General features: G+C 43.5%; 1 protein-coding gene across 13 annotated transcripts in view; it reads right to left on the bottom strand.

The window, feature by feature from the left end:
* The window catches only part of ST3GAL3 (ST3 beta-galactoside alpha-2,3-sialyltransferase 3), a 367,793-nt gene that overhangs the window by 227,532 nt on the left and 116,369 nt on the right, over positions 1–23,892 (bottom strand). For 9 of the 13 annotated variants that reach the window (XM_065555304.1, XM_065555307.1, XM_065555309.1 and 6 more), the window contains exons 3-4: positions 18,002–18,049; positions 3,865–3,907 (exon numbers count right to left, since the gene is read on the bottom strand). In XM_065555304.1, coding sequence (XP_065411376.1) covers positions 3,865–3,907; positions 18,002–18,049 — 91 coding nt within the window. The remainder of the gene's footprint in view (positions 1–3,864; positions 3,908–18,001; positions 18,050–23,892) is intronic. The other 4 variants (XM_005307127.5, XM_065555312.1, XM_065555315.1 and 1 more) reach the window with 1 other exon arrangement.

The following is a 23,892-nucleotide window of genomic DNA, read 5'->3' as shown; positions in this document are numbered from 1 at the left end:
GCCTCCAAACACAAGAGGATAAGAAGGATCACTGCAGCTGGTGGAGACAAGGAGCTGCATTTTGTCCAGTCTTCTTCAAAGCAATACAGGAAGTAAAGTCCCACCATGACTGGCGCATGCAGGGAAATTATTGTTATATACATTGTAAATGGTACACAGTCCTTCTGGTTATTCTCTCCTACCCAGTATTAACCCATGAACAGTGATAATCCATTTTCAAAAAACCCCTCTTCAGACCCAGGCCAGGAGCAGCGGCCACCTGTCCCTGATGCCAGCAAGTGCAAGTTCAGCACCTCACAGCCACCCAGGTCAATGTTCCGTTACCCAGTGCAACACGCCATTTGCCTTACAAGCCAGGGAAGCCAGCACACAATGCCCTAGTGCTGCCACTTCCTGCAGGCAACCTTATCAGTGCGCAGCATTGCAATACAATCGTTAATTACATGCTCACATAATAGTTCTCACATAATTATAGGTGGTGCAAGTAGCAACACCTAAAGCTAAGGCTGCCTGACCGTTTCCATGATAAGACTCTGTTTTGATGTGTCATTCCATATTCCTTATGAAAATATGCTAATGATATGAATATGACATAACTGAGATGTACTTTATACAAGATGGCTCATGTGAGATCTCATTGGAAAGGTTATGATTTACTGAATGTGATTATCCAATCTGCATGCCTGTATCATGTCTGTATCTGAAGTTAGGAATATTGACTATGTATCTGTATTTCAACTATGCTACTTTGGGTGACGCCCCCTGCTACCACTTCAGCTACAACAATGGAAAAGCCAGACGAGGCGGAAGGCCCATCAGCGAGGACAATAGACTGTGAAAAGATTGGCTTTCCTGTGGACACTCCATACTGCCCCTGACTCATGGATGCTGTGATCCTACAGAGTCAGGTGGTCTTGTCACCTGATACTAAAACATTACCTGGGACTTGTAACTTTCCACTGGAAGGGAAGGGGGGTCAAGTTTGGGAAACAAAGGATTCCCGCCTTATGTTAATCCTATTTAAGGGTGAGGAGGAAGGCAAACTGGACTCCTCCTCTCCACGGCTGTCTGCCCAAGAAGACAGACTGCAAAAGCCACCTGAAGGGAAGGCAAAGGGGAGTCCAGACTGAGACAGGGGTCCAGTCTGAAAAGGAATATAACTGGAACTCTGAACCACAGAACCTTTGTAAACTGCCTGCAACAATATCTAGAGTGAGAAATACTATTTGTAACCAATTTCTCTAGTGAAACTAGCTTAGTAATCTGCATTGTTCTGTTTGTTACCCCTTTTACCACTTATAATCTGCCTTTTATACTTAATAAAAATGGTTGTGTTTATTATTAAACCCAGTTTCTGTAATTTCTAACTGTGGGGGCAAGAAGTGTGCACACCTCTCTCCACATTGAGGGAGGGGGTGACATTCATACTATATCTTTGGGTCTGCACTCCCAGGGAGGTGGACATCTAAGTGCTGGAGCAAGTCCCTGAAGCTGAGTCGTCCCAGAGCTGATCTGCAGCTGGGTGTGGCCCTGCCTGTGTGTCGGTTAGAGGAGGTTTAAGAGCCTGGCTAAGCAAGACCGGTTAAAGGGGGCCCAGGCTGGCAGAACAGGTAGACTCAGTGGTATCTCAGCAGATCAGGTGGCGTTTCAAGGGGTCCACCCGTTACACCTGTTTTCACTTGTTTATAATTTTGCCAACGTAAACAATTTGGGCTGAAATTTCCTATCCCAGATTTCTGCTTCCGGATGAATATTTTTGGAACGTTAGATCAAAAACACTTCAGTCATTTCTGAGAACAATATTAGGAGAAAATACATTATTTTGTCTATGTTAAAAAAAAATCTTACAGACGTTTACCTGAGGAGACCTGCCGTCTCCAGGCTTTGAAGTAGAAACTTGAAATTTGGCAGGGGAAGGAGGGAAGGGTCAGCCTGGTGTCAAAGATGTATCTTTGATCATCCTTGTGAAAATTTACCCAAATTTGACCAAGTTATAAGCTTCATTTTTTGAGTCCCCAATTTAAGACACCTGGGGTCTGGTTTGCAGGAGTGCTAAACACTCACAACTGTAACTGAAGTCAATGGGACCTCTGCTCTAAACATAGAAAGTGCTATAAAATGCTACGTACTTTGAAATATCAGGCCCAAGGCTTCTCAAATTGGGCACCCATAACTAGTTAACAATTTTTCACTTAATCTCTGTGCCTCAGTTTCACATGTGTAGAATGGAGTTGGACTTCCAACCTTAACCGTCTTTTCATGCAGTGTTTTGGGGGTCTACACAGTAACTAATACACAATTTTTTCTACTATCTCAGATACATGCATAGCATCTTCTGCTACTTTGTTACTACTCTTTAAGCCAGAAAAAAACAGATGATGGTACTTTACATACCAAATGTACAGTGAAAGAGAGTGGCTTCTACACAGAGACCTTTTTATTCACTGTGCACCATACTTTATTTGCAGTGGATGAGATAAGGGCTTTTATGGGGCTTCCCATTCACAATGGGGAGATCCTGGGTAGAATGCAGCATTTCGGCCAGCCCTCAGCTAAGACTTCAATGAAATGTTGCAATCAATCAATACAACCAATCCTTACACGACATCAAGGGCAGCTGTTGTGCGGACCTGAGCCATTGTACAGGTAATGCAAATTCATGCCATTCCAGCCAATGGATTGTTTCAATGCCTTTTCACCTAGCACAGATAGGAGGAGGAGGCAACTAACACCCTCTTACAATGAAATTATTATACAGTCACTGACATCAGACTATAGAGTTGCTGCTCACCATTAGTCAGCAAATTTAGCCTAAAATTGACTGGTATAAGGCTATTCCATCTGGTGTCACAATCAGACCTACCCACTTTCGTAACTTTTGCCCCATCTATGACATGGCAAATTGATCTACTACCACCAGCAGCCACTAAACATACAACTCAGCTTCACAGATTTTAAGGCCAGAAAGGACCATTAGATCATCTAGTCAGACCTTCTGGATAACCCAGGCCAGAGAATTTCATCCCGTTATTCCTGTATTGAGGCCAATAACTTGTGTTTGGCTAAAGCATCTTCCCAGAAGGCAGCCTGCTTTGATCTGAAGACTTCAAGAGATAGAGAATCCACCACTTCGCTTGGTTGTGGTTAATCACCCTCACGGATAAAATTTGTGCCTGATTTCTAATTTCAATTTGTCTGGCTTTAACTTCCAGACACTGATTCTTGTTATGTCTTTCTCTGCTGTTAAAGAGCCAGTTAGTACCTTGTATCTCCCTGTGAAGGTATTTATACACTTTACTGAAGTCACCTCTTAATTTTCTTTCTGATACGCTACATGGATTAAGTTCCTTAAGTTTCTTGCTTTTAGGCATTTTTTCCAGCCCCCAAATAATTTTTGTGGCCCTTCTTTGCACCATCTCCAATTTTTCAACAAGCTTCTGGGGTCATGTGTGAATGGCCCAGATGTGAAGGAATCCGTTTCCAACCTCTGAGTTACATTACAGCTTATTATTTCCCATGGTTCCACAGGCTTAATTAACTTTTCCTAATTTGGAAGACTCGGAATAAGACTCACAGGGCAGAAAGACAGGCATAGTTTAAGGTTGATGTTACTATTCTCTTGATCAGCCATCAAGAATTGAAAGGGAGTGAACCAAAGTCTCTGCCAGCCTGGCTAGGCATACAGCAGTGACACCCAGAGAGCAGGAACCTTCAGTCTGCTCCTAATCTCAGCTCTCCCATCTGACAGTGCACTGTCCTCTCAACCAATCCACACTGCACGAGTAACCCAGAATTTTTGTTGTCTGCAATAGAAACCATAACAAAAAAGGCAAAGGAAAGTAGCATTCCCATTGTTCTACTCACAGTTTTGAGTCCAGCTTCAGAAGAAAGCCCAGTTTGTCATATTCTGAAAGACAAAAACAGGAGACTTCATGAAACAACAGCAGCTAGTCACTTCTCCCACCACAAAACAGGACAGCAGCTCCTCACTGAACAGCACAACTATTTCTGATTGGCAATGACAGCTGAATATACAGTGCAGTCAACCTATACACATTATAGAGTGACATTAATTCAATGTATTCCCTCAGAATAATACCTCTGAATCTTCAGGTTCATTAATTCCAAAGTCATTAGAACTAGTTGAGACCTTTGCAGGAAGACCCTGAAGAAGCAGCACTATGCAAGACAGTGAATAGGAAGGCATATCATGCTTTCCTGATTGGAGTGGGGCTAGTCTGGTCACTAACTCACCCATGCAAATGTCTTCCTCACTCCGGGAACTGGTAGAGCTTTCCAATTTCTCTTGACTGCCTAAGACCACCCCATGCCTCCAGCCTTGTGATTAAACAAGTGCCCTCCTAACCAGGGTTGCTAACAGGGGCATAGTTACACTCTGGGTACAGCTGGTAATGCAGGAACTGCATCTGAGAGGAGTGGAGAGCTCTGGAGCCCTGCAATGAGAATCTGGGGATGAGCTAGTCAGAATTTGTCCCTCTCCGGAACAACAGGGAACAGCTACAGAAACATTCCCACGGGAAACTGTGTTTCTATGATTCATGTGTAGAATTAAATGCAAACACTTATTTTAACAACTAGAAATACCTTGTGATCTTGTAAATCAATTAAAATATTGTCGTAAAATAATGATTTCTCTAAGAATCCAGGTGATACACCCCAAGAGACTTAATTTTTGCTTATTAATATAATGTATTATTTGTATTGTGCACACAATATTGCAAAATTCTGCATATTTTATTTGTCAAAATAACACAATATAATTATACCAGTTTCAATTATTTTTGGTCATTTATTTCAAAATACTTGTCAGCAAGTGTCTGTAACAATACAGACAACAAAAAGGGATTCAGGAAATGTTTTTTGACACATAGATTCCTTACGAGGCATATTAATACAGAACTCTGAGTAATAATCATTTAAACTACAATACAGAACCATATTTCCTGCACCCCTCAGAAGCAGTGCAAAGGCTTGGGGAAGTCAGGGGTAACAGAGGAGCTGAGAGAGAGGGAAGTAAACTGCTGGGAAGGAGCCTGGGTGTGAACTTGGAGGGTTGTTGGTATGGGTAGGAAAAGTATGGAACAGGTTTTTTGAGTGTCAGGGAGGGATTGTTAGGGAGCTTCCCCTATGCAGACCCTGGCTGACCCCTAGCCTCTCCCATTCAGTCAGGTACATCTGCCCCATCCCCATGTGTTCCTACACCCCCATGTGTCCTTGAAACTTCAGTCCACGTGTCCCTCCACCCCCACGCAGACACCCACTTGATTCCCCCCATCCCCATGTGGCTCTGCACCCCACCCCTGTCCCTATGTGGCTCTGTACCCCCTTCCCCATCCGCATGCGTCTCTGTGCCAGCACTCAGCCACTTCCCTGTCCCTATGTAGCTCCGCACGCCCTCACCCTGCACCTCCCTCCTCCCTGTGGCCCCACTCCCATTCAGCCCCTACCCCAGCCTGTCCTCCCCCACTAGCCCATCTGACTCTCCCCGCCCAGCACCTCACGCTGTCTGTCTCCCCACAGCCCCTGCCTCCTGACCTGACCTGGCCTGACAGGCGCTGCGACGAAGGCAGGCTCTTTTTATTCCCTGGCTGGGCTGGCCGGGAGCTACTGCTTTGTTCTATCACCACAGTACCCTCTGGTGGGCAAAAGGCGGAACTGCAGCAACATTTCGGCAAAGCTTATTTTCTGCGCAAAAAAATAAAAATATGTGCAGCTCATTAATTATGCATGCACAATAGCGCAAAATTCCCCAGGAGTAAAATATGCAGATAGCATACAGTCTTTTAGGTTACTCAAGACCAGAGAGGACTATGAAGGACTTCAGAGAGAGCTAAACAAGCTAGATGAATGGGCAACATGACAGCAAATGAAATTTAATTCAATAAATACAAAGTAATGCACATTAGCAGGGAAAACAATTAAACTACTCAGACCCCTTACAGGGTTCTAGATTAATTGAATACACCCAAGAAAGGGACCAGTGAGTCATTGCAGACAGCTCAATGAAAACCTCTGTTCAAACGTGGAGCTGGGATAAAAAAAAAACACACACACACACACACAACGTTAGGAAAAATCAGGAATATGATAGTGACCAGTGAGAATATTCTAATGCCTTTTTATAGATCAGTGGTGCAGCCTCACCTGGATACTGTGGGCAGGACTGGTCTCCCCATCTCAAAAAGATTCAAGTAAAAAGAGCTGAGAGAAGAAGGAGAATGATCCAGGGCACAGGAAAGGCTCATATGAAGAGAGATTGAAAAGAGTGTGATTGCTTACCCTGAGAGAGGAGACGAATAAGATGGGACATGATCAAATCAAGACTGGTGCCTTTCTGGAAGATGCTTAGTCAAACACAAGTTATTGGGCTCAATATAGAGATAACTGGGTGAAAATGAATGGCCTGTGATACGCAAGAGGTCAGACAAGATGAACTTACAGTTCCTTCCTTTGGTCTTAAACTATGAATCTATGAATAATAAAACTATATAAAGTAATCAATGATCTAGAGAAGGTTGATCAGAAACTTCTTTCCTCCCTGGGCCATAATACAAGAACAATGAAATAGTCAATCAAATTAAAAGGTGGCAAATTCAAAACTGAAAAAAGGAAATTCTTTTTCATACAATGTGTAATTAAACTGTGGAACTCATTGCCACACAGAGGCCAAGAATTTAAGACTCAAAAGGGATTGTATGGATAACAAAAATATCCAGAGTTGTTACAATTAAAGATAAAGATTGGCAGGGATATTAAACCTCGTGTTTCAGGTCTTAAGCCAATCTCTAATTACTGGAGATCAGGTTGAGGCCTACTGTGGGGGGCAGCTTGTTTCACAACCTCCTACAGAGGAAGATGTAAACACCCTGCAGAAGCATCTGGTACTGGCCATGGTCAGAGACAGGATACTAGACTAGATGGACCTCTGGGAATTCCTGTTTCTACCAATGGCTATTTATAGACCTAACCTTTACTAACAGTGAGGAACGATAGTCCAGCAGTTAGGGCACCAGCCTAGGACTGAGAGTCCTGAGTTGAAGTCTCCGCTTTGCCACAGATTCCCCGGGTGGCCTTGGGCAAGTCACTTTGCTTTGCTGTGCCTCAGTTCCCTATCTGAAAAACAAGGACAACACCACTGCCTTAATTCCCAGGGGTGGTGTGAGGATAAAATACATTAAAAGATTATGAGGCACTCAGAGATAAGTACCTGTGATAGCTATTTGATGTCAGAAACTTGGTGCTGTCTGTTCTGCTATAGAAGTTCATTTTACAGGCCTTCTGAGGTGCAAACTTCATTCAAACACAGTTCAGAGTCAACCCTTACTGTTCAGCACAACACTGAAAAGCAAGACTCCAGTACCACAAGACTTCTTTGTTCAGGCTCCACTGAACAAACAGGCACACAATGATACGCTATGTCCACACAGTACATATACATTCATCCACTTTTAATTTTAAGGTGATTTTTATTTTACTTTGCTTTGTTTTTAACCTGCCTTTATGATATTGTGCAATTGTACAAGCACACTGGTGAGTGGAGGCTGAGGCTTTATAATTACTATGCAGAATCAAGCACAATGGGGGCACTAAAGCAATACATGATCGCATGTTTGGAAATCTGAGCGCATAACGCAGGCTTAGGGCTTGTCGACACTGTGCTGCAGTGTGGACTACAGAGGTATGAATTGCACAGTACACCAGAGTGATGCACTCTGACTGCCCTGTGTGGAGACACGCACCAGGTACCTTTTAGTTTGCATGAGCAGTGTCCATACAGGGCAGCTGGAGTGCAACACACTGTTGTGCTGTGCAACTCACACCCCCATAGTCCATACAGTATTCTTATTTTAAATTACGCTTAACATATTGTTCATACAAAATCAGGTCTCCAGTCACTACACATTATATACTCAGGTGGTAAAACAGGAGAGCCATTCTCAAAGTACTACAGGGCCTACTTTGTAGCCTTAACAGACCCTAAGATCTATCTAGAATCTTCTACTCCACCTACCGCTACAGCATCTCAGTGCATTTGTAAGATGAAAAGAGGAACCAGGTCCTTCTCTTTAGACAGCTCTCACTATCATCTTTTTGTGTGGAAAACACAGCCTGATCCTAACCCATAGTTACAGTATTTCCCTCAGAGAGCAATGCCCCTCAGATTTCTCTGTTTGCTTTACTACATTTGCATAGTCTATAGTGTCTGATGCCACTCTGGTGTAGACAACAGGATTTCCCATTAATTCCAAGGCATTGTGGCTATATCATCCATTACAGCAGGAGTGATGTATGAAATAACAGGCCAAAAGAGAAGATATTAAATTAAACAAACAAATAAAAAGATTCTTACAATGGGTTCACTGGCAGAACAGTCTGAGAGAGAATCTGGAAAAGGGTTTCCCCTCTCAGCCACAGGGGAAATACACTAAAGAAGCGAAGAGTCCTGTGGCACCTTATAGACTAACAGACGTATTGGAGCACGAGCTCTCGTGGGTGAATATCTACTTCTTCAGATGTATCCGGAGAAGGACTCTTTGCTTCTTTTACAGATCCAGACTAACCCAGCTACCCCTTTGATACTAAAGAAGCAGTATGCTGAGAGATAGATGTAACTGAACAGACCTGGTGACTACATTCTCACTCATGCTAGGAAATTATAGACCACAGCTGACAAAGAATGGCAGAGGAACATGGGGAAGCCCAGAATTGAATGAACATGGGAAATAAATTTCCTCCAACCCCAGAAGACCATGAGGTCTCCTCAGGTCAGAAATAAAACACATTTATATACTGTAGGGAAGACTGGAGTTGAATCAGAACCTAATAGCTGTCAACAATTTAATAATAAAAGTATAACAGGGATTATAAAAACAGAAGTACAGCCAAGCATAGCAATTTCTATAACTGATGCAAATCTTGTGCCAAGTTAAATGCTGGCACAAATATGGACCTTTCTCCCCAGCATCCAACAGTAATCCAGCTGCTGGTCTGTGAGTGGGAAGCGCTTAGTCTAATCTCTGTAAACTGTGAACAGACCACCCAAACAGACCGGCCCAGGACATGAAGGATTAAACCAAATACAAGTTTTCAAATTTGCGTTTTACAGCGATAGCAACACAGATATATAGAAACACAGTGGGCCAAATTGTTCACTGGTATGAACTCAACTGAAGTCAATATATCAGGGATGAATTTGGCTCACCGTATTTTTGGCCTCCCACTACGAGCCTGATTTTGAAACATTTACCCACAAATAATCACACCAGAAGGCACAAGTGCTACTCCTTCAACATCTACTTGATAACTGTGAATAGAATGATTTGTGCCACAAAAATCGAGAAAGAATTGCTGCTTGTTTGCAGATCAGGGCCTCCGTATGGAATTACAGTTTTAAACTTCTTATACAGCGTGGTGGAAAAGCAAGTCCAATTTCATTTGTTATTTTAAATTTTATTGATTGTTAGCGGAATTAAGCTGGACAACTCAGGAGACTGAAGTCCTCTAGTAGTAGTAGTTCTCCCCAACTATGTGTCAACCCTGTCCTGGTGCAGTTCAATCTCTATCAAGACTGAGAAGACTATTCAGAGGGAGGAGCAGGAAGGACTGCAAGCGGATAGGCTAAGGGTCACTATAAATATGAATCAGCGAGGAAGAGGAATAATTGGGTTATGGAAGGGGAAAACAAAGGGTTAAATAACTTCAATATTTAACATAGGTCCAGATTAAAGAAAGGTAATATTGAAAGTGTTGGGGGAAGCAGGGACTCGAATTGATTCATTTTTCTACTGCTTAGATTGCAATCTCTGTGGTGCAGGAACCTGTTTAAAGCTATAAAAGCATGTAGCATGATTTGGAAGGTTATATAAATAATTAAACACAAAAAGTGTTTTTAAAAAAACCCATTAAGATTGCAAAACCAAGCAGTCAAAAGTTAGGAAATGCCATAATTAAGGTGGTCTGGTCTACTTACCCCAGGCCCAGGCTTTTGGCCCAGTTCCAGTCCTACACCCCCAGCTCCTACTTCATCTGCCCCACGCTGCTCCTCTGCCCAATCTGCTCCCTTTGCATTCAAGTCAGGCAGCTTCCGCTTGCTCACTGCCTGAGTACCAACAGAAGACTGTCCCCCTGTGCTCCGTTCCTGCACCCACAGCAGTCAGGAGCAGGAATGGCAAAGGAAGTCCTGCTCAGCCCCTGGAACCCTAGTCTGGAGCATGCCCACTACATGGAGAAACCTGGGGAATTTAGCTGTCAAGTTCTAACAAGTCTGTACTGGTCATGCGTGAACTGAGATTTTTCAAAGACTTACAAAACTTGGCCAAATGTTGGCATTCATTTCTAACTGGCGCAGCAAAAGGCACATCCCTGATACCATGCTGACAATCCCCCTTTACAAAATTTCACATTCTGACTCCAAAGTACGGGAGGTAATAGAATGTCTCTCAAATAAACAGTTATAAGTTCATTTTAAAAACATGGACAAAACAATGTATTTTTCCCAAATCTTGTTCTCAGAAATGGCTGAATCTTTTTTCTGAAACTTTCCCAAAATTCCAGCCTGAGACGCACAGCTAGCATAGGAAATTTCAATCCATACAGTTCAAATTTGGCACAGTCACAAGCAACTGAAAACGGGATCTGATAATAAGAAGTGTTGGGCAACCTTAAGCGTAGAAAGCCATTACCAACTCAGCCTATAATAATCACCATTTAGTGTCTATTAAAATTGCCAATAATTGTGCCAGCTAATGTGGATAAATATCCAATACCCTGAGACCAATACTTCATTTTCCACAGATTACATCAGACGGCAATGATTTTTGAACTCTACCAACACAGCTGCAACTCAAACCTGTGAGCTTAAGGAGAAAGGCTCCATATCCTATCACCAATCCCCTGAGAATACTGGTAACACCAGAAATCATGAGACTACTATTTATTGCTCCAAATTTGGCAGCAAACGCAAGTAATATCCCTTAATTTGCTTTTCCCTGTAATCCCTGATCTGGTGGCCCCCAAGACATCTGCCCCAGCTTTATATCCTGTAGAAAGCAATATACTAGAGAGGTCCTCTTCATTAGACAAAGTGATTACATAATTCATCCCCAACCAGAAAGAAGAGCAAGTGAGCAATGATTTGAGACGCAGTCGCCAATACCACTCCACGGATGATCTATCAGAAGAGGTGTCTCTAGTAGCAGTCATGACTAAGGCTACATTTATGTTGCTGGTGAAATCCGTGACTTCTAGAGACCTCCGTTACATTATCTGCTTCAGCCCCAGGGGCTGCGGGACTCGGGAGTTGGCAGCCAGAGGGGCCCTGGCAGGGATCCGGCAACAGGAGGCCTCCTGCAAGGTTCCAGCAACGGGTGACAGCCTCGTGCCGGAGGAGGGGGATGCCTCAGGCGAGCAGCTGGGGGTGTCCCATTTTCTTCTTGTAAAATATGGTCACCCTGGGTGGAGCCCCTCTATTTCCCCCCCCCCCCGCACCTCTGCAGCTTCCAGTTGCCGTGGGCAGAGGGGGAGCCCCACAGCTCCAAGCCACCACGTTGGCAGGGAAAACCATGGAGCCACAAAAGCAAAAATCACAGACAGGTCACAGCTTCTGTGAATTTTTGTTTATTGCCCATGACCTGTCTATGACTTTTACTAAAAATAACCATGACTAAAGCCTTAGTCATGACCCTGCCCTCAAAATAGGTGCAAGTTTCACTAGTTCAGAGAATGAGACAACTGATGTCATTCCAAACCCAATGTTTTAGTAATAATAAAAGGCTGAGAGGTTCCAGTTTTCGTAATAAAGTGAATGGAATGTGTAAATCTTGAGAGTTTTTTCCTTTCCTAATAAATTACAGTAACTTCCATGGACAGGAAAATCTGTTAGTCTGGTTTAGACTGAATTCAGGGAATGAATTCCAATATGAAAGTGAAAGATTTCACCCCATGAACTGCATATGCCCTTTATTCTCCCAAGAAGTTATCTGCTTAAATCCATTCACATTCTTTGCTAAATAAACTGTTATTTCACTCAATGCCACGTGTCCACTTGCGTAAATACAGTTAATGATCCCTTAGTGAATCTTTCAAGAGAATATGTTTCTCCATTTTAGAAGTTGTATCATATTTCCTAGTAAAAATCAAAGATAATATTAATAAAAAAGTAATGTGCATGAGCTCTCAATGACCTACAGGGGAGGCTGACAATCTGCAGAGATACCAAAGACAAAGAAAAATGACATTGAAGTTTTATTATTGTAAGATCCATTATAAACCAATTCTCAAGATTTCCGAATGGATACCCTCACAGCTGAACGTTCAACAGGAGTGGTGAGGGAACGGACAGGGATACTGAGTATGCTGGTCAAGTCATGGAAAGACTGTCTACCCCAGACAACCAGCACATGAAAGTCACTGGCAAAAATCCACCATCTCCCATTTAGTCTATAGTCAGATAAATAAAATAGGAAGTAAGTCCCATTAATAAAAGATTAACAAAAAGGGAAAGCAGTTCTGCAGAATAAGTAAATATAAACCACCAAAATCCACTGTACTAAACAAAACCTTCTGACCCACCAAATTAACCGTATGTGTGCCTTAGGGAATAAAGAGAAGGCTGCTGCTGCAAAAGAAAGTGCTATATGTCCTCCCACCCCGGCCACAGCCCCTTCAGTTATTTGGATGTAGAGAGAGAAACACCTTCCAGCTTTTCCCAAAGAAAAGAATCAGGGTCCAGGATTTAAGTAGAAGGATCTATGGATACCAATACAACCCCAAACATGCAACGGCTAAGCAGTCAGTGCTTGATCAGAGGGGTCCATCCAAAATCTGTCCTTTAGGATCCCAGACTCTCTTTCTGCCACTTAGCTCTGTACTGCTTTCTGTGTCATGCTTTTCTTTACAGTACATTTTGGGTGGGATTTTCACAAGCACCTAAAGCCCCATAGGTCTTTTGCTCTTAAATCACTCATGCATTTTTGAAAACCACTCTTTATATTCATCAGTCCACACTACTTCCCAGAAGAGAAGGGTCAGATTAGAAACCAACAGATTAAGGTTACCTTAAAATATGTGGGAGGCTCAAAACCTGTATACTATTTAAACTGCTTGAACAAAGCAGCTTAAACCAGCTGCTATTACGACAAAGGTACTGCTGGGACCAACCAGACACGCCAAACCCACGGGGGGAAAAAAACACAAAAATTGGACTTGTTTTTGGCTTAATTGGCTTGTGAGTTGCTTGTTGGCTAGTTTTTGGCTTGTAGTTTGTTGCTTCTTTTTTTTGATCGGCTCCTGGCAAGCAGTGGCAAGGGGCAAGCAGGGGCAGAGAGCACAGGGGGCCCACCACAGTCCCAGACTGCATGCCGGGGGAATCTAGTCACAGCGTGTGGGAGTTCTTAGGGACTGGCTTGTTTTGGCCTTGCTTTGAAAGGGGATTCGCTTGATTTTTGGCTTCTTGTGAAAGTCGGGGTGCTTATTTACCACATGAAAGTTGGCAACTGCGGATCAAACCTCACGTTCTGACAGGTGCACAGATACGATTTACACACAGGCATATATGTATCAAAACTCTTCTCACTTTCAATCTGTATGTTAGCAAGATGGTGAGTAAAGCTCGATCTATAGCTTCCAGCAGTCAATGCACCTTTATCCTCCCCAGGCCTGGAGCACAGCAATTAATCTGCTTGCTCTCAGACAGAAAAAAAACCCAACAACCTCTTGGACAAAATTAGTGGAGATATAAATGTGATTTTTAAGCTCTAAGTGGGTGTAGCCAGCATCTGAATGTAAAACAAAGCAACTATAAAAAAGCACTTAGCATCCATTCCAGGTGAATGAGATCCAGGCTCCACTCAAACTCCCTCTCTACTTTGTTTTCTGCTTTGAAGTCCCCAGAGTTCAGAACATGGGTTATCATCATGTCTGGCCCCAACTAAACAGCTGGTCCAGACAATACACCCAGGACTAAAGCATGAACCTTCCCTTGCTGCTCAAGATCTTATCTTTGATGCATGGGCCAGAGAACCCCAGAAACATCCAGCCCCAACTATCAGACAAGAACATGATGTGGCCTCAGGGACCCCCTTTATTTAGGGCCATATGTCTTTTTACACTTCTAAACCTCACTCCTTCATCTCTCAGCACATCAGCTAGCCACAGGCTCCATGCCAATGCTATTCTATGAATCAATCATAGCTAGGTGCTCAGTGACCGCCGGACAATCCTTCTGCACATTTCACCGTATTATCCTGACTACCCCCTGACCTCCACCTGCTGAAGAGTTAATAGTGCAGCAGTCTTTCGGCACCCCTGAAAGTTGAGAATTGCATATAAGCAGAACAGTAAATACAAAACCAAGATGAAGTCTTACAGTCAATTCAAAAAATTATTCTGGCCATGGAAAGACGTGAATTAGTGGTTATAGTTGAGCACTTCAAAAAGGTTAAACGAAGTACCCAGTCTGCCCATTTGTAAATAGTGTTACCAGATTTGCCCATTACTTTGGGGTATGGTCATTTATTAGGGTTACTCTTCGGGGGGGGAGGGGTTTCTGTAATTCTATCAATGTACTGCTTGTGTCACTTGTGTTCCCATACGGAGCTCTACTTCTCCCTTCTGCAAGTTCCCTCCCAATGGAGCTATCCTGCAGGACCTAGGCTCCCTAGGGCTGGATTCTTCCAGCCCCAGAATCAGACAAACCCACACACACCCATTAACAGAGTGCGTCTAAGAGGACCGAGTTAATCAGCACTACCAAGCTGACCCCTTATATGTCCCTCAACTCAGCAGGCTGGATCAAGCAGCACTTCCAAGCTGTCACCCTTGTCCAGAGGGGTTTAGGTGAGTCTTCCACCGCCTTTTCATTGCTGTTTGTAAGTCTTGCTTCTGATCGGCTTTGGTTCAAGCAGAAGCTGGGGCGAGGGGGGTAGGTCTTTCATGAGTCAGACAGGCTGGACACTGCGCCCTGGTTCCCCAAGAACACAGAGCTGATAGGGAATAATAGAAAGTTTCCTTGTGCTTGTTTAAAATATGAAATCCTAGGAATGATGATGTGATTAACAGCTTCATCTTGAATAATTAATTGATTAAACTTTTTTTTTTTAATACTCAGCTTTTCCCCCTTTTATACCCCGACCTGAAACAACACCTACTCGGAATGGCTATAGGTTCTTTCTGGGCACTGCCAGTTCCTGGGTTCACAGCAAGGTGTGATGGGATGGACGGCGGAAGAACAAGAGTCACAGTTTTTCTCTCTCTCCTTCCTGTTTAACAAGGAAAGCTATCCCTCAGTGGGCAGAGACCACACACAGACTGATGTCTCAATTCTCAGCATGAGCTAGAATTTGCAGTATAATAAATCCAAGGGTTTTAATACAAGGGCAATTTAGCACACAGATCTCTGGAAAACCTATTCTCTTGGGCATTTCTCAGCCCCTCTCTCCTGAGTAGCAGGTTGCTTCATAATAAGAAGGGAGAAATTGGATTTTGTTAGGGGAGATGGAGTTACAGACGGGTGTTTTACTGACTCCAACTGCTCTCCCTGAGATGTCAGAGGACAGGGACTTGTCTCTTCAAATAGTCCCAGCGAGCCAGCCTGCTTACAACTAGCCTTGTTCCCCACCCCTCACAAAAACACGACTTCAGAGACACTGATCAAGAGAATTTGTTTTTTCATGAATAAATTAAATTTCTAATTATTTATCGTCTCTCAAATTGTAACACCCCATTCCGGTGATAATGCTCCTATTTTTACCATTCATAGAAAACTGGCACATAGAAAGATAATATTGTAACGCCACATTGATGAGTAACCGATCAGGATTCTGTAAAGGTATGCCAAACTCAAATTATCCATGGAATTAGCGGTAAGTAGCTAAGCAAAGATTCAGGGGAAACCAAGATCGAATTATGCCCCTTTGAATTCACCCAGAGATTTCATATACTTTTAGTCTTTTCCATTCTTGCCCATTTCTGAGGATTAAAGAAACTGTCCTTTAGTACAAGAGAAAACTGCACAGTAGTTAGTGTGGCAGGGTTTGGGGGAGGGGTTAATGCAAAGCACCAAGACGACTGGCGTCATTTCCATTCTGCACGCAGTGCCAGCAACCCTAAGCTGTTCCTGAATCAGATCATGCACTCTTGACAGATCAGAGAATGATGAAAGAACATCAGAACGCATTTCGGGCTTAATGACACCAAGGCCGGGATAACTCTGAGTTCTCTGCACAAGCGTCACTATAGTGCCAGGCAGCAGGCTCTGTTTGATACGCATACAGGCAGAAGACTAGTACCATGCTGGAAGGCAGCAAACTATTCCTACCAACCTGGGAGGAAAGAGTATTGGACAAAAGAAATCCAGGAGCACATTTCGTTTTTGAAAAGGAAAGGGAATCAGGTCAGACTTTTAGCAGGTATAAAAGGACATGTTGTGTTAAACTTGCTGGGCCCAGGGCCCAAGCCCAAGCCCCACCACCTGGGGCCAAAGCCAAAGGGCTTCAGCCCTGGGCAGCGGGGCTTAGGTTACAGGCCCCCCGGGGGCTGAAGCCCTTGGGTTTCAGCTTTGGCCCACCCCCGCCTGGGGCGATGGGGCTCAGGCTTCGGTTCCCCCTCCTGGGGTCATGTAGCAATTTTTTTTTTTTTTGGTCAGAAGGGGGTCACAGTGCAATGAAGTTTGAGAACCCCTGCGTAGGTACTTTACACACACAACTATAACTGTGTCAAGTGAATTTTATCCAATGTTGTGGCTACTCTATAGAAATGTCTTCCTCAGTGCAGTGTGCCTTAACTACAGACCATGTTGTGCTGCAGACAGCCAAGCTAATATTCACTAGTTCCCTGAAGCAGCCCAAGCACAAAAGACCCTTTCAATTTTGCTTTTTGCTTCAATTTAATTATGTGATGGCCAGTAATACACATGGTCATACTCAGAGGGCAACAGGAATGTGATCATCCAGACGCTTCCCTTGGGTCCATTAACTCTGCTTAGCTCTGCAGAAAACAACATCACAGCCCTGCTTGAGAAACTATAGAAATTCCCCTCCTCCCTCCTCAGAGCATTCCTCCTCACCCTTCCCTCACATAATTCAATTGCACGTCCAGCTGAGACCCTCTCCTGGCAGAATGAAACCGTTGTTCCCGTCAGTGGGCAACATCAATTCAATGTCTTTCACACTAGCAACTGGGCCATTAACTTCACTGTGTGTGCCCAGCTCCTCTGCCTGACTGACTTCACATCTACAGCAGCGAGCTCACAGCAGCACAGCGGTGCCAGCTGTACTGCTGCAAGTTTGCTCAGATAGCCACTCGATGCTGACAGGAGAGAGCTCTCTGTCGACATCATTAAACCACCCCCACGAGCAGCGGTAGCTATGTTGGCGGGAGAGCGTCTCCTGCAGACATCGGGCTGTACACACTGGTGCTTCTGTCAGTGTAACTTATGTCACTCAGAAGGTGTTTTTTTCACACCCTGAGCGACGTAAGTTATACCCACAAAAGTACTAGTGTGGACATGGCCTGAGTATTGGAAGTGGTTTCACGTTTTAGGGCTGGCCTATACTAGAAAATTAGATCAACCCATCTACGCCCCTCAGGCATGTGAAAAATCCACACCCCTGAGCGACGTAGTTAAGCCAACCTAAGTCGCCATGTAGACAGGCCTCTCAGGGAGGTGGATTACCTGAACTGAGGGGAGAACTCCTCCCATCGGCATAGGTAGCGTCTACACTGAAGCACTAAAGCAATGCAGCTGTGCCATTGTAGCATTTCAAATGTAGACAAGACCTCATGCCACAGTAAGTCCCTTAACATTTCCAGTGCTCATAACAAAGGGATATTTTTAGCCAGTTTGGTTAGACAGCCAATTTTCAATGTAATTCTGCGCCAAGATCTGACTCATTGTTATCTGCCTCCCAACATGGCTACCAAGTCTAATTAAATAAAAGCCTTTTTGTGAGGGAGATAGAGGGGGAAGAAGGGGATGTTGTACCTGAGCCTACTGTACGTCCAACGGAGTCAAAGGAAAGAACCACTGAATCTGTAACACAAGAGTACAAGTTCATTTTCCCCTTTTAAAAAAATCCATGAATTGTTTACAAGAGGCTTCTCTTTCCTCTCCCCATTTATCATGTAGAGGCTGCATACTCTACGTTTTAATGTGCATATGAATCAATCCATACCTTCAGAGTACGTTTAGGTGTACTGGGGCAGGAACCACATGCCATCTGGCAAATATGGGCAAATACACCACAGTCCGGCATCTATGGCCTACAGATGTCACTCTGAGCGATACCCCCATTGCCATTACAAGGCAGAGAACTACATATCACTGCAATGTGTTTCTTGCATTTTTCTTTCGTTTTAAGGAGGTAATCCCCCTTGCTATGTTCCATCAGGAGGAACATGAACCTCTTCACCAGTCAGGTACGCATGCCCACTGTTCCCCAGTGTTACAGACGATAACAGGCATCTAGCAAAAGAGGGTGCTGTTTGAAGTTAGAGAATCTCAGATGGTGATTAGCTGATGAAAAAGAAATGATTTATACCTGTGAAACCTGACCGACAGGTACACTTACGTGTTCAGCATGGGATTTATTTATTTGTTTAGCTGTGTAGCGCAGCAAAAGTCTAATGCTTGGAGCACCCAGAGGATTCACATGTGTTGAAAAGTGGGAGAAGCTTCAGCTTGCTATCTACATCATACAAAAAAAGGATTTGAATGCTGATCCTGTTTGGGCCAGGGACTGTCTCTTTCTGTGCATGCCTGCATTTGCTGACAGCACTCACAAAATGTAGACACAGCCAGAATTCACATTATTTAAAACAAATCAGGAATAGTTAATAATAATGCCCCATTGCTGGGGGATGTTGTTGAGGTATAAAATAATTTTACTTTATTTCTAGTCTGAATTTGTCTAACTCCAATTCCCAGCCACTGGATCTCGTTAGACCTCTGTTTGCTACACTGAAGAGGAATCTACAGTATAATCCAATTTCTGTTCCCCATGTAGGTACTTATCGAATGTGATCAAGTCATCCTGTGATAAGCTGGGTTTTTGTAGGTCCCATTTGCAGGGCCGTAGCAACAAAGAACGTGGCCCCCTCCGAACATATGTCCAGGCGGGCCCCTTACAATGCAGAAACTGGAATGCGGTATTTATTTTGCCACTTTTAGGGGCCCCCTTCCTTGCGGGGCCCCCTCCGGTCAGAGGGTACGGAGGGCGCTCGCTACGCCTCTGCCCATTTGGGTATTTGGAGAACCCTTTCTCCTTTAAAAGTCCTTACAATTATGGGGACACTCGGTCTCTGAGTGTTTCAAGAGAGTCTATAGAGGCCTAGCTTGCCTATGAAGGTTAAATACAGCTAGACTCCAGGTCAGGGCTTATCTTCAACCCCACCATGCTGCAATCAGCTCGGGCCTGCTCTGGTGGGCTCTTATAGGCAGCAGAGGTTCACAAGCGATCTTCCTCCCAGCAGCTTTGTTGCAGGAATCAGCAAACTCTGAAGCACAGCAGTCTCCCTCCTGGTTGCCACCCCTTCCTGTGACTGTCTCCCTTTTAAGCTCATCTCCTCCCAGTGGAGAGGCTCTGCACATATGCCTATTTAGTGTCAGCTGAGCCCAGAGGACCGCATTATCCTTTTCCTGGCTGGGATTAAGGTGTGCCCTATCACATGCTCCATCCGTCAAAATGGGAAGCAGTTCCTGGTTCAAAGTGTCCGCGTCTCCGACCTCCCTTGAAAAACACGATCTTTACCTATAAGGTTGACGTGCCAGGTACCACTGCATTATACGTGGGTTCGAGTCCTTCGTGGTATCCAACTAATGCCGGGGGCATGGTCAGTGACCAATGAGAAGGGATTACCCAGCAGGTAGTACTGAGAAAATCTACAAATCACTTAAATTGCCAGTGCTTGTTTTTGGATAATTGAAAAGGCCCTCTCCCCAGCGAGCAATCTTCTACTTAAATATAGGACCGAGTACTGCTCACCTGCAAAGTCCTGTGAAAGCACAGGGCCCTCTCCTATATCTGAGGCATCTGTATGTAATATAAATTCTTGCAAAAAGTCAAGATGAAAAACCATGGGCAACTGACAGGCGGGGCTTCAATGTGTTAAAAGCATCTTCACAATTCCCATCCCACTGGAGTTTTCTGGGGTTACTGTCTTTTTATAAGGTCTGTTAGAGAGCCATGAGTGAAGTGAAGTTAGAGATAAACCTCTGGTATATCCCAGCAGGCCCAAGAACTGCTTCACTTGCCTTTTTGTTTGGAGGACAAGGCATGTGGTTAGAGCTTGTACTTTATCAATTACTGGTTTTAAGAGACCGCCCCTATGCTATACCTCAGAAAGGCCATCTCTGGGGCACCGTCCACAGTGCCAGGACAGGCAGGAAGCCTGCCTTAGCACCTCCGCTGCGCCGCTGACCAGGAGCCGCCCGAGGTAAGCCCCCGCCCCAATCCCCTGCCCCAGCCCTGAACCCCCCAAAACCGGAGTCCCCTCCTGCACTCCAAACCCCTCATCCCCAGACCCACCCCAGAGCCTGCACACCCACCCCAGAGCCCTGACCCCCTCATTCCCAGCCCCATTTCCACATACCAACCCTCTGGCCCAGTCCTGAGTCCCTCCCAAACCCCTCATCCCCAGCTCCGTTGGGTCGCAGCATCAACAATTTTCTTCAACTGCGTCACCAGAAAAAAAAGTTTGAAAACCACTGCCCTAGGAGAGTAAAAATTGATTATTTGCTCCACTATCTTTCTGAGTTCCAAAGTTAAGCTGGCTGGTCTATAATTCCCTGGGGTGCCCTTATTTCCCTTTTCACAGATAGGTACTACACTTGCGCTTTTCCAGTCCTCTGGGATCTCTCCTGTCCTACACAAGTTCTCAGAGATAATCGCTAATAGCTCAGAGATCTCTTCAGACAGTTCCTTAAGTATTGTAGGACGTATTTTGCCAGGCTCTGCCAACTTGAAAACATCTTGTCTAAATAATTCTTAAGGACTTGGCTACACTTAAAAAGGCTGCAGCTGCACCACTCTAGCGCTTCAGTGAAGACGCTACATAGGCCGATGGGAGGGCTTCTCCTGTCAGTGCAGGTAATCAACCTCCCCGAGAGGCTACAGAAGCCCTCCCATCAACACAGCGCTGTCTACCCCAGAGTTAGGTCAGTAGAACTGCGTTGCTCAAGGATGTGGATTGTTCACAACATGTTACTAGCGTAGACCAAGGCGAACTCATTCTTTCCCTATTTTAGCCTCAGACCCTACCCCATTTACAGGGACGTTGACTATGCTCGTCATTTGCTCACTGCTAACCTTTTGGGTGAAAACTGAAACAAAAAAGGGCATTTAACATTTTGGCCATTGCTGCTTTTTCTGCTATTGTCTTTCCTTCCTCATTCAGTAATGGGCCTACTCTGTCCTTGGTCTTCCTCTTGCTTCTGAGATATTTGTAAAATATTTTCCTATTATCCTTTACGCTCCTAGCTAGTTTAATCTTGTTTTGTGCCTTGCTCTTTCTAATTTTGTCCCTACATGCTTGTGTTGTTTTTTCATATTCATCCTTTGTAATCTGACCTAGTTTCCACTTCTCGTATGACTCTTTTTTGAGTTTCAGGTCACTGAAGATCTCCTGGTTAACCCTGAGTGATCACTTACCATACTTCCTGTCTTTCCTGCACACTGGGATAGTTGGCTCTTGTGCCCTTAATAAAGTCTCTTCTTAAAACTTCCAATTCTCATGATGAATACATCTGATTCACCAACACCCCCCGCAAATCCAGAACAAAAATACTTATGGAACACGTCTGGATTTTCTGCTTTATAACTGACAATTCTACCACTTACATCTAGTCAAGGAACAATACCATTGTTAGGATTCCTTTTGTTCCTAATATGATTTAAGAATTCCTTATTGTCCTTAACTCTTCCCTTATCAAATTTCTACAATTCCTAGCTTCTAATTTATATACATGTCTATCAACTTCCCCTTTCTTCCATTCTTTTATAGCTGCTTTTGCTTCCCCTCTACACTACTTTGTTTTTTTAACCAATACAGCCTTCTTCCTGGATTGTGGTATGTTGGACATTTAGTAAAGGGTTCTTGAATAATTCTCAATTATCATTCACATTTTTCTGTTTAAATTCTTCCTTCCACCTGATCTGGCTCATAATTGTTTTCAGATTTGTGAATGTGACCTTTTAAAGCGTCAAATACATATATTACTGGACCGTATTCTGTAAATATGATCAAGTCACAATCACTGGTACCTAAGGAACCATTAATTTTTAATTCTGAGAAATTCTTCTTTATCTGTCAAGAAGAGGTCTTATATAGAATTCCCCCAGGCTGGATGTAATGTGCTGGATGCAACACTTTTTGAGTTAGGAAATTTTCATCTACAATTTTCCCTTCTTTATGACAGATAAACTGAAGAGGCGAGGATGCTGAATCTTAAACAAAGACATGCTTTTCCTTAAGCACTGGGAGATAAATAGTGTGAAATACAAAACAAAAACATAAAACTTTTTTAAAAGTCTGTCTTAAAATCCCTTGTCCTCTCAGCAGCTCAGCTTTCAGTCTTATCTCTTTAGATGAAACCATAATTTCACTAGTTCTTCAGTCACCACAGAAGTTTTTAGATTAGACACAAAATGCCATGGGTAGAGCCCTGCAAATCTGAAGATATCCACTTTATATCCACAGACCCTGTTTGTGGATCATGGATTGGATGCGGACACAAAGTTTGTATCCGCACAGGGCTCTAGCCATGGGATTTTTAGTAAACTCGGGGGGTCAGGATCTGACTTTTATCTCTCTTTCAAAAGCTATATAAGATTTGAAGATCAGAAGGGGCCATTATGACATTGTCATCTGTCCATATGCATAACACAGGCCACAGAATTTCACCCAATAATTCCTTCATCGAGCCCATCATTTCTGGTTGCGCTATAGCATATGCGTGCCTTGCAGGCTTGCAGACACTCAAACAATCAGCACTCCCTAAACATTTGCCTGCCCAGTAGCCACCAGTTCCGTCAGCATGACACAGCCTGGTGAGCATGCATCAATGTGACTGAAGCTGCAGATGGGAAAGAATGATTCCCAAATTCCACATGCTCTTACAGGCTCTGCACATGGCCAAGAGTGAGAAGGCGGCTTTGCTTAAATCAGCTACACAGCTAGTTAGACAAGTCTTCTGCTCCAAGTAAGAGTTCCTGAGCACTAGCGGACAGATACTTGATACAGAGTGGATAAAAACAAGTGGTTAAAAATAAAATAAAACACAATAAAATAATCTGGTTTTAAATTTAAATTAAATATAGGGTGTTGTTTTTTAAACAAACAATTAAAATTACATTTGAAATGATGACAACCTATGTTAAGGCTTAAACTATCATCTATTTAAATCATTTAAATTAAATACAAAAACTAATATTACGCTGTACATGTCTGCTGCCAAGTTTAAAGTAAGTCAAACCACTGATCTGGTGGAAGTCTCTGGCTAAGCACCTAGAAGCAGAGTTTGTTGAAGTGTTAAACCAGCTTTTGACAGCAGTAGCCTCTTCTGCAGATGCAAAGAGTATATTTTCTTAATTTCAGTTTATTCAACATGCTCAGTTCAATGACTAGTTCATTCAAAAGTGAGAAACCAACTGGGAACTAAAAAAGCAGGGAAGCTTGTTTTCTTTTTTCATTCTATTAATAAAAACCTAAGTGTGAGAGGATGACATCTACTAGTTCTAAAATCTTGAAGGACACAGTGACCAGAAACAATCAGTTCAATTAATTAATTACAGATAATACTTCCTCTGTTTATAAATCAGTTAGTTATAAACACAAAACATACTTTCATAACCTTTTATAGCCTTTTTTCTTATGTAT

The sequence above is a fragment of the Chrysemys picta genome, chromosome 8 (assembly GCF_011386835.1).
Source record: "Chrysemys picta bellii isolate R12L10 chromosome 8, ASM1138683v2, whole genome shotgun sequence".
Lineage (NCBI taxonomy): Eukaryota > Metazoa > Chordata > Testudines > Emydidae > Chrysemys > Chrysemys picta.
This window is presented reverse-complemented; position numbering and strand designations above follow the sequence as displayed.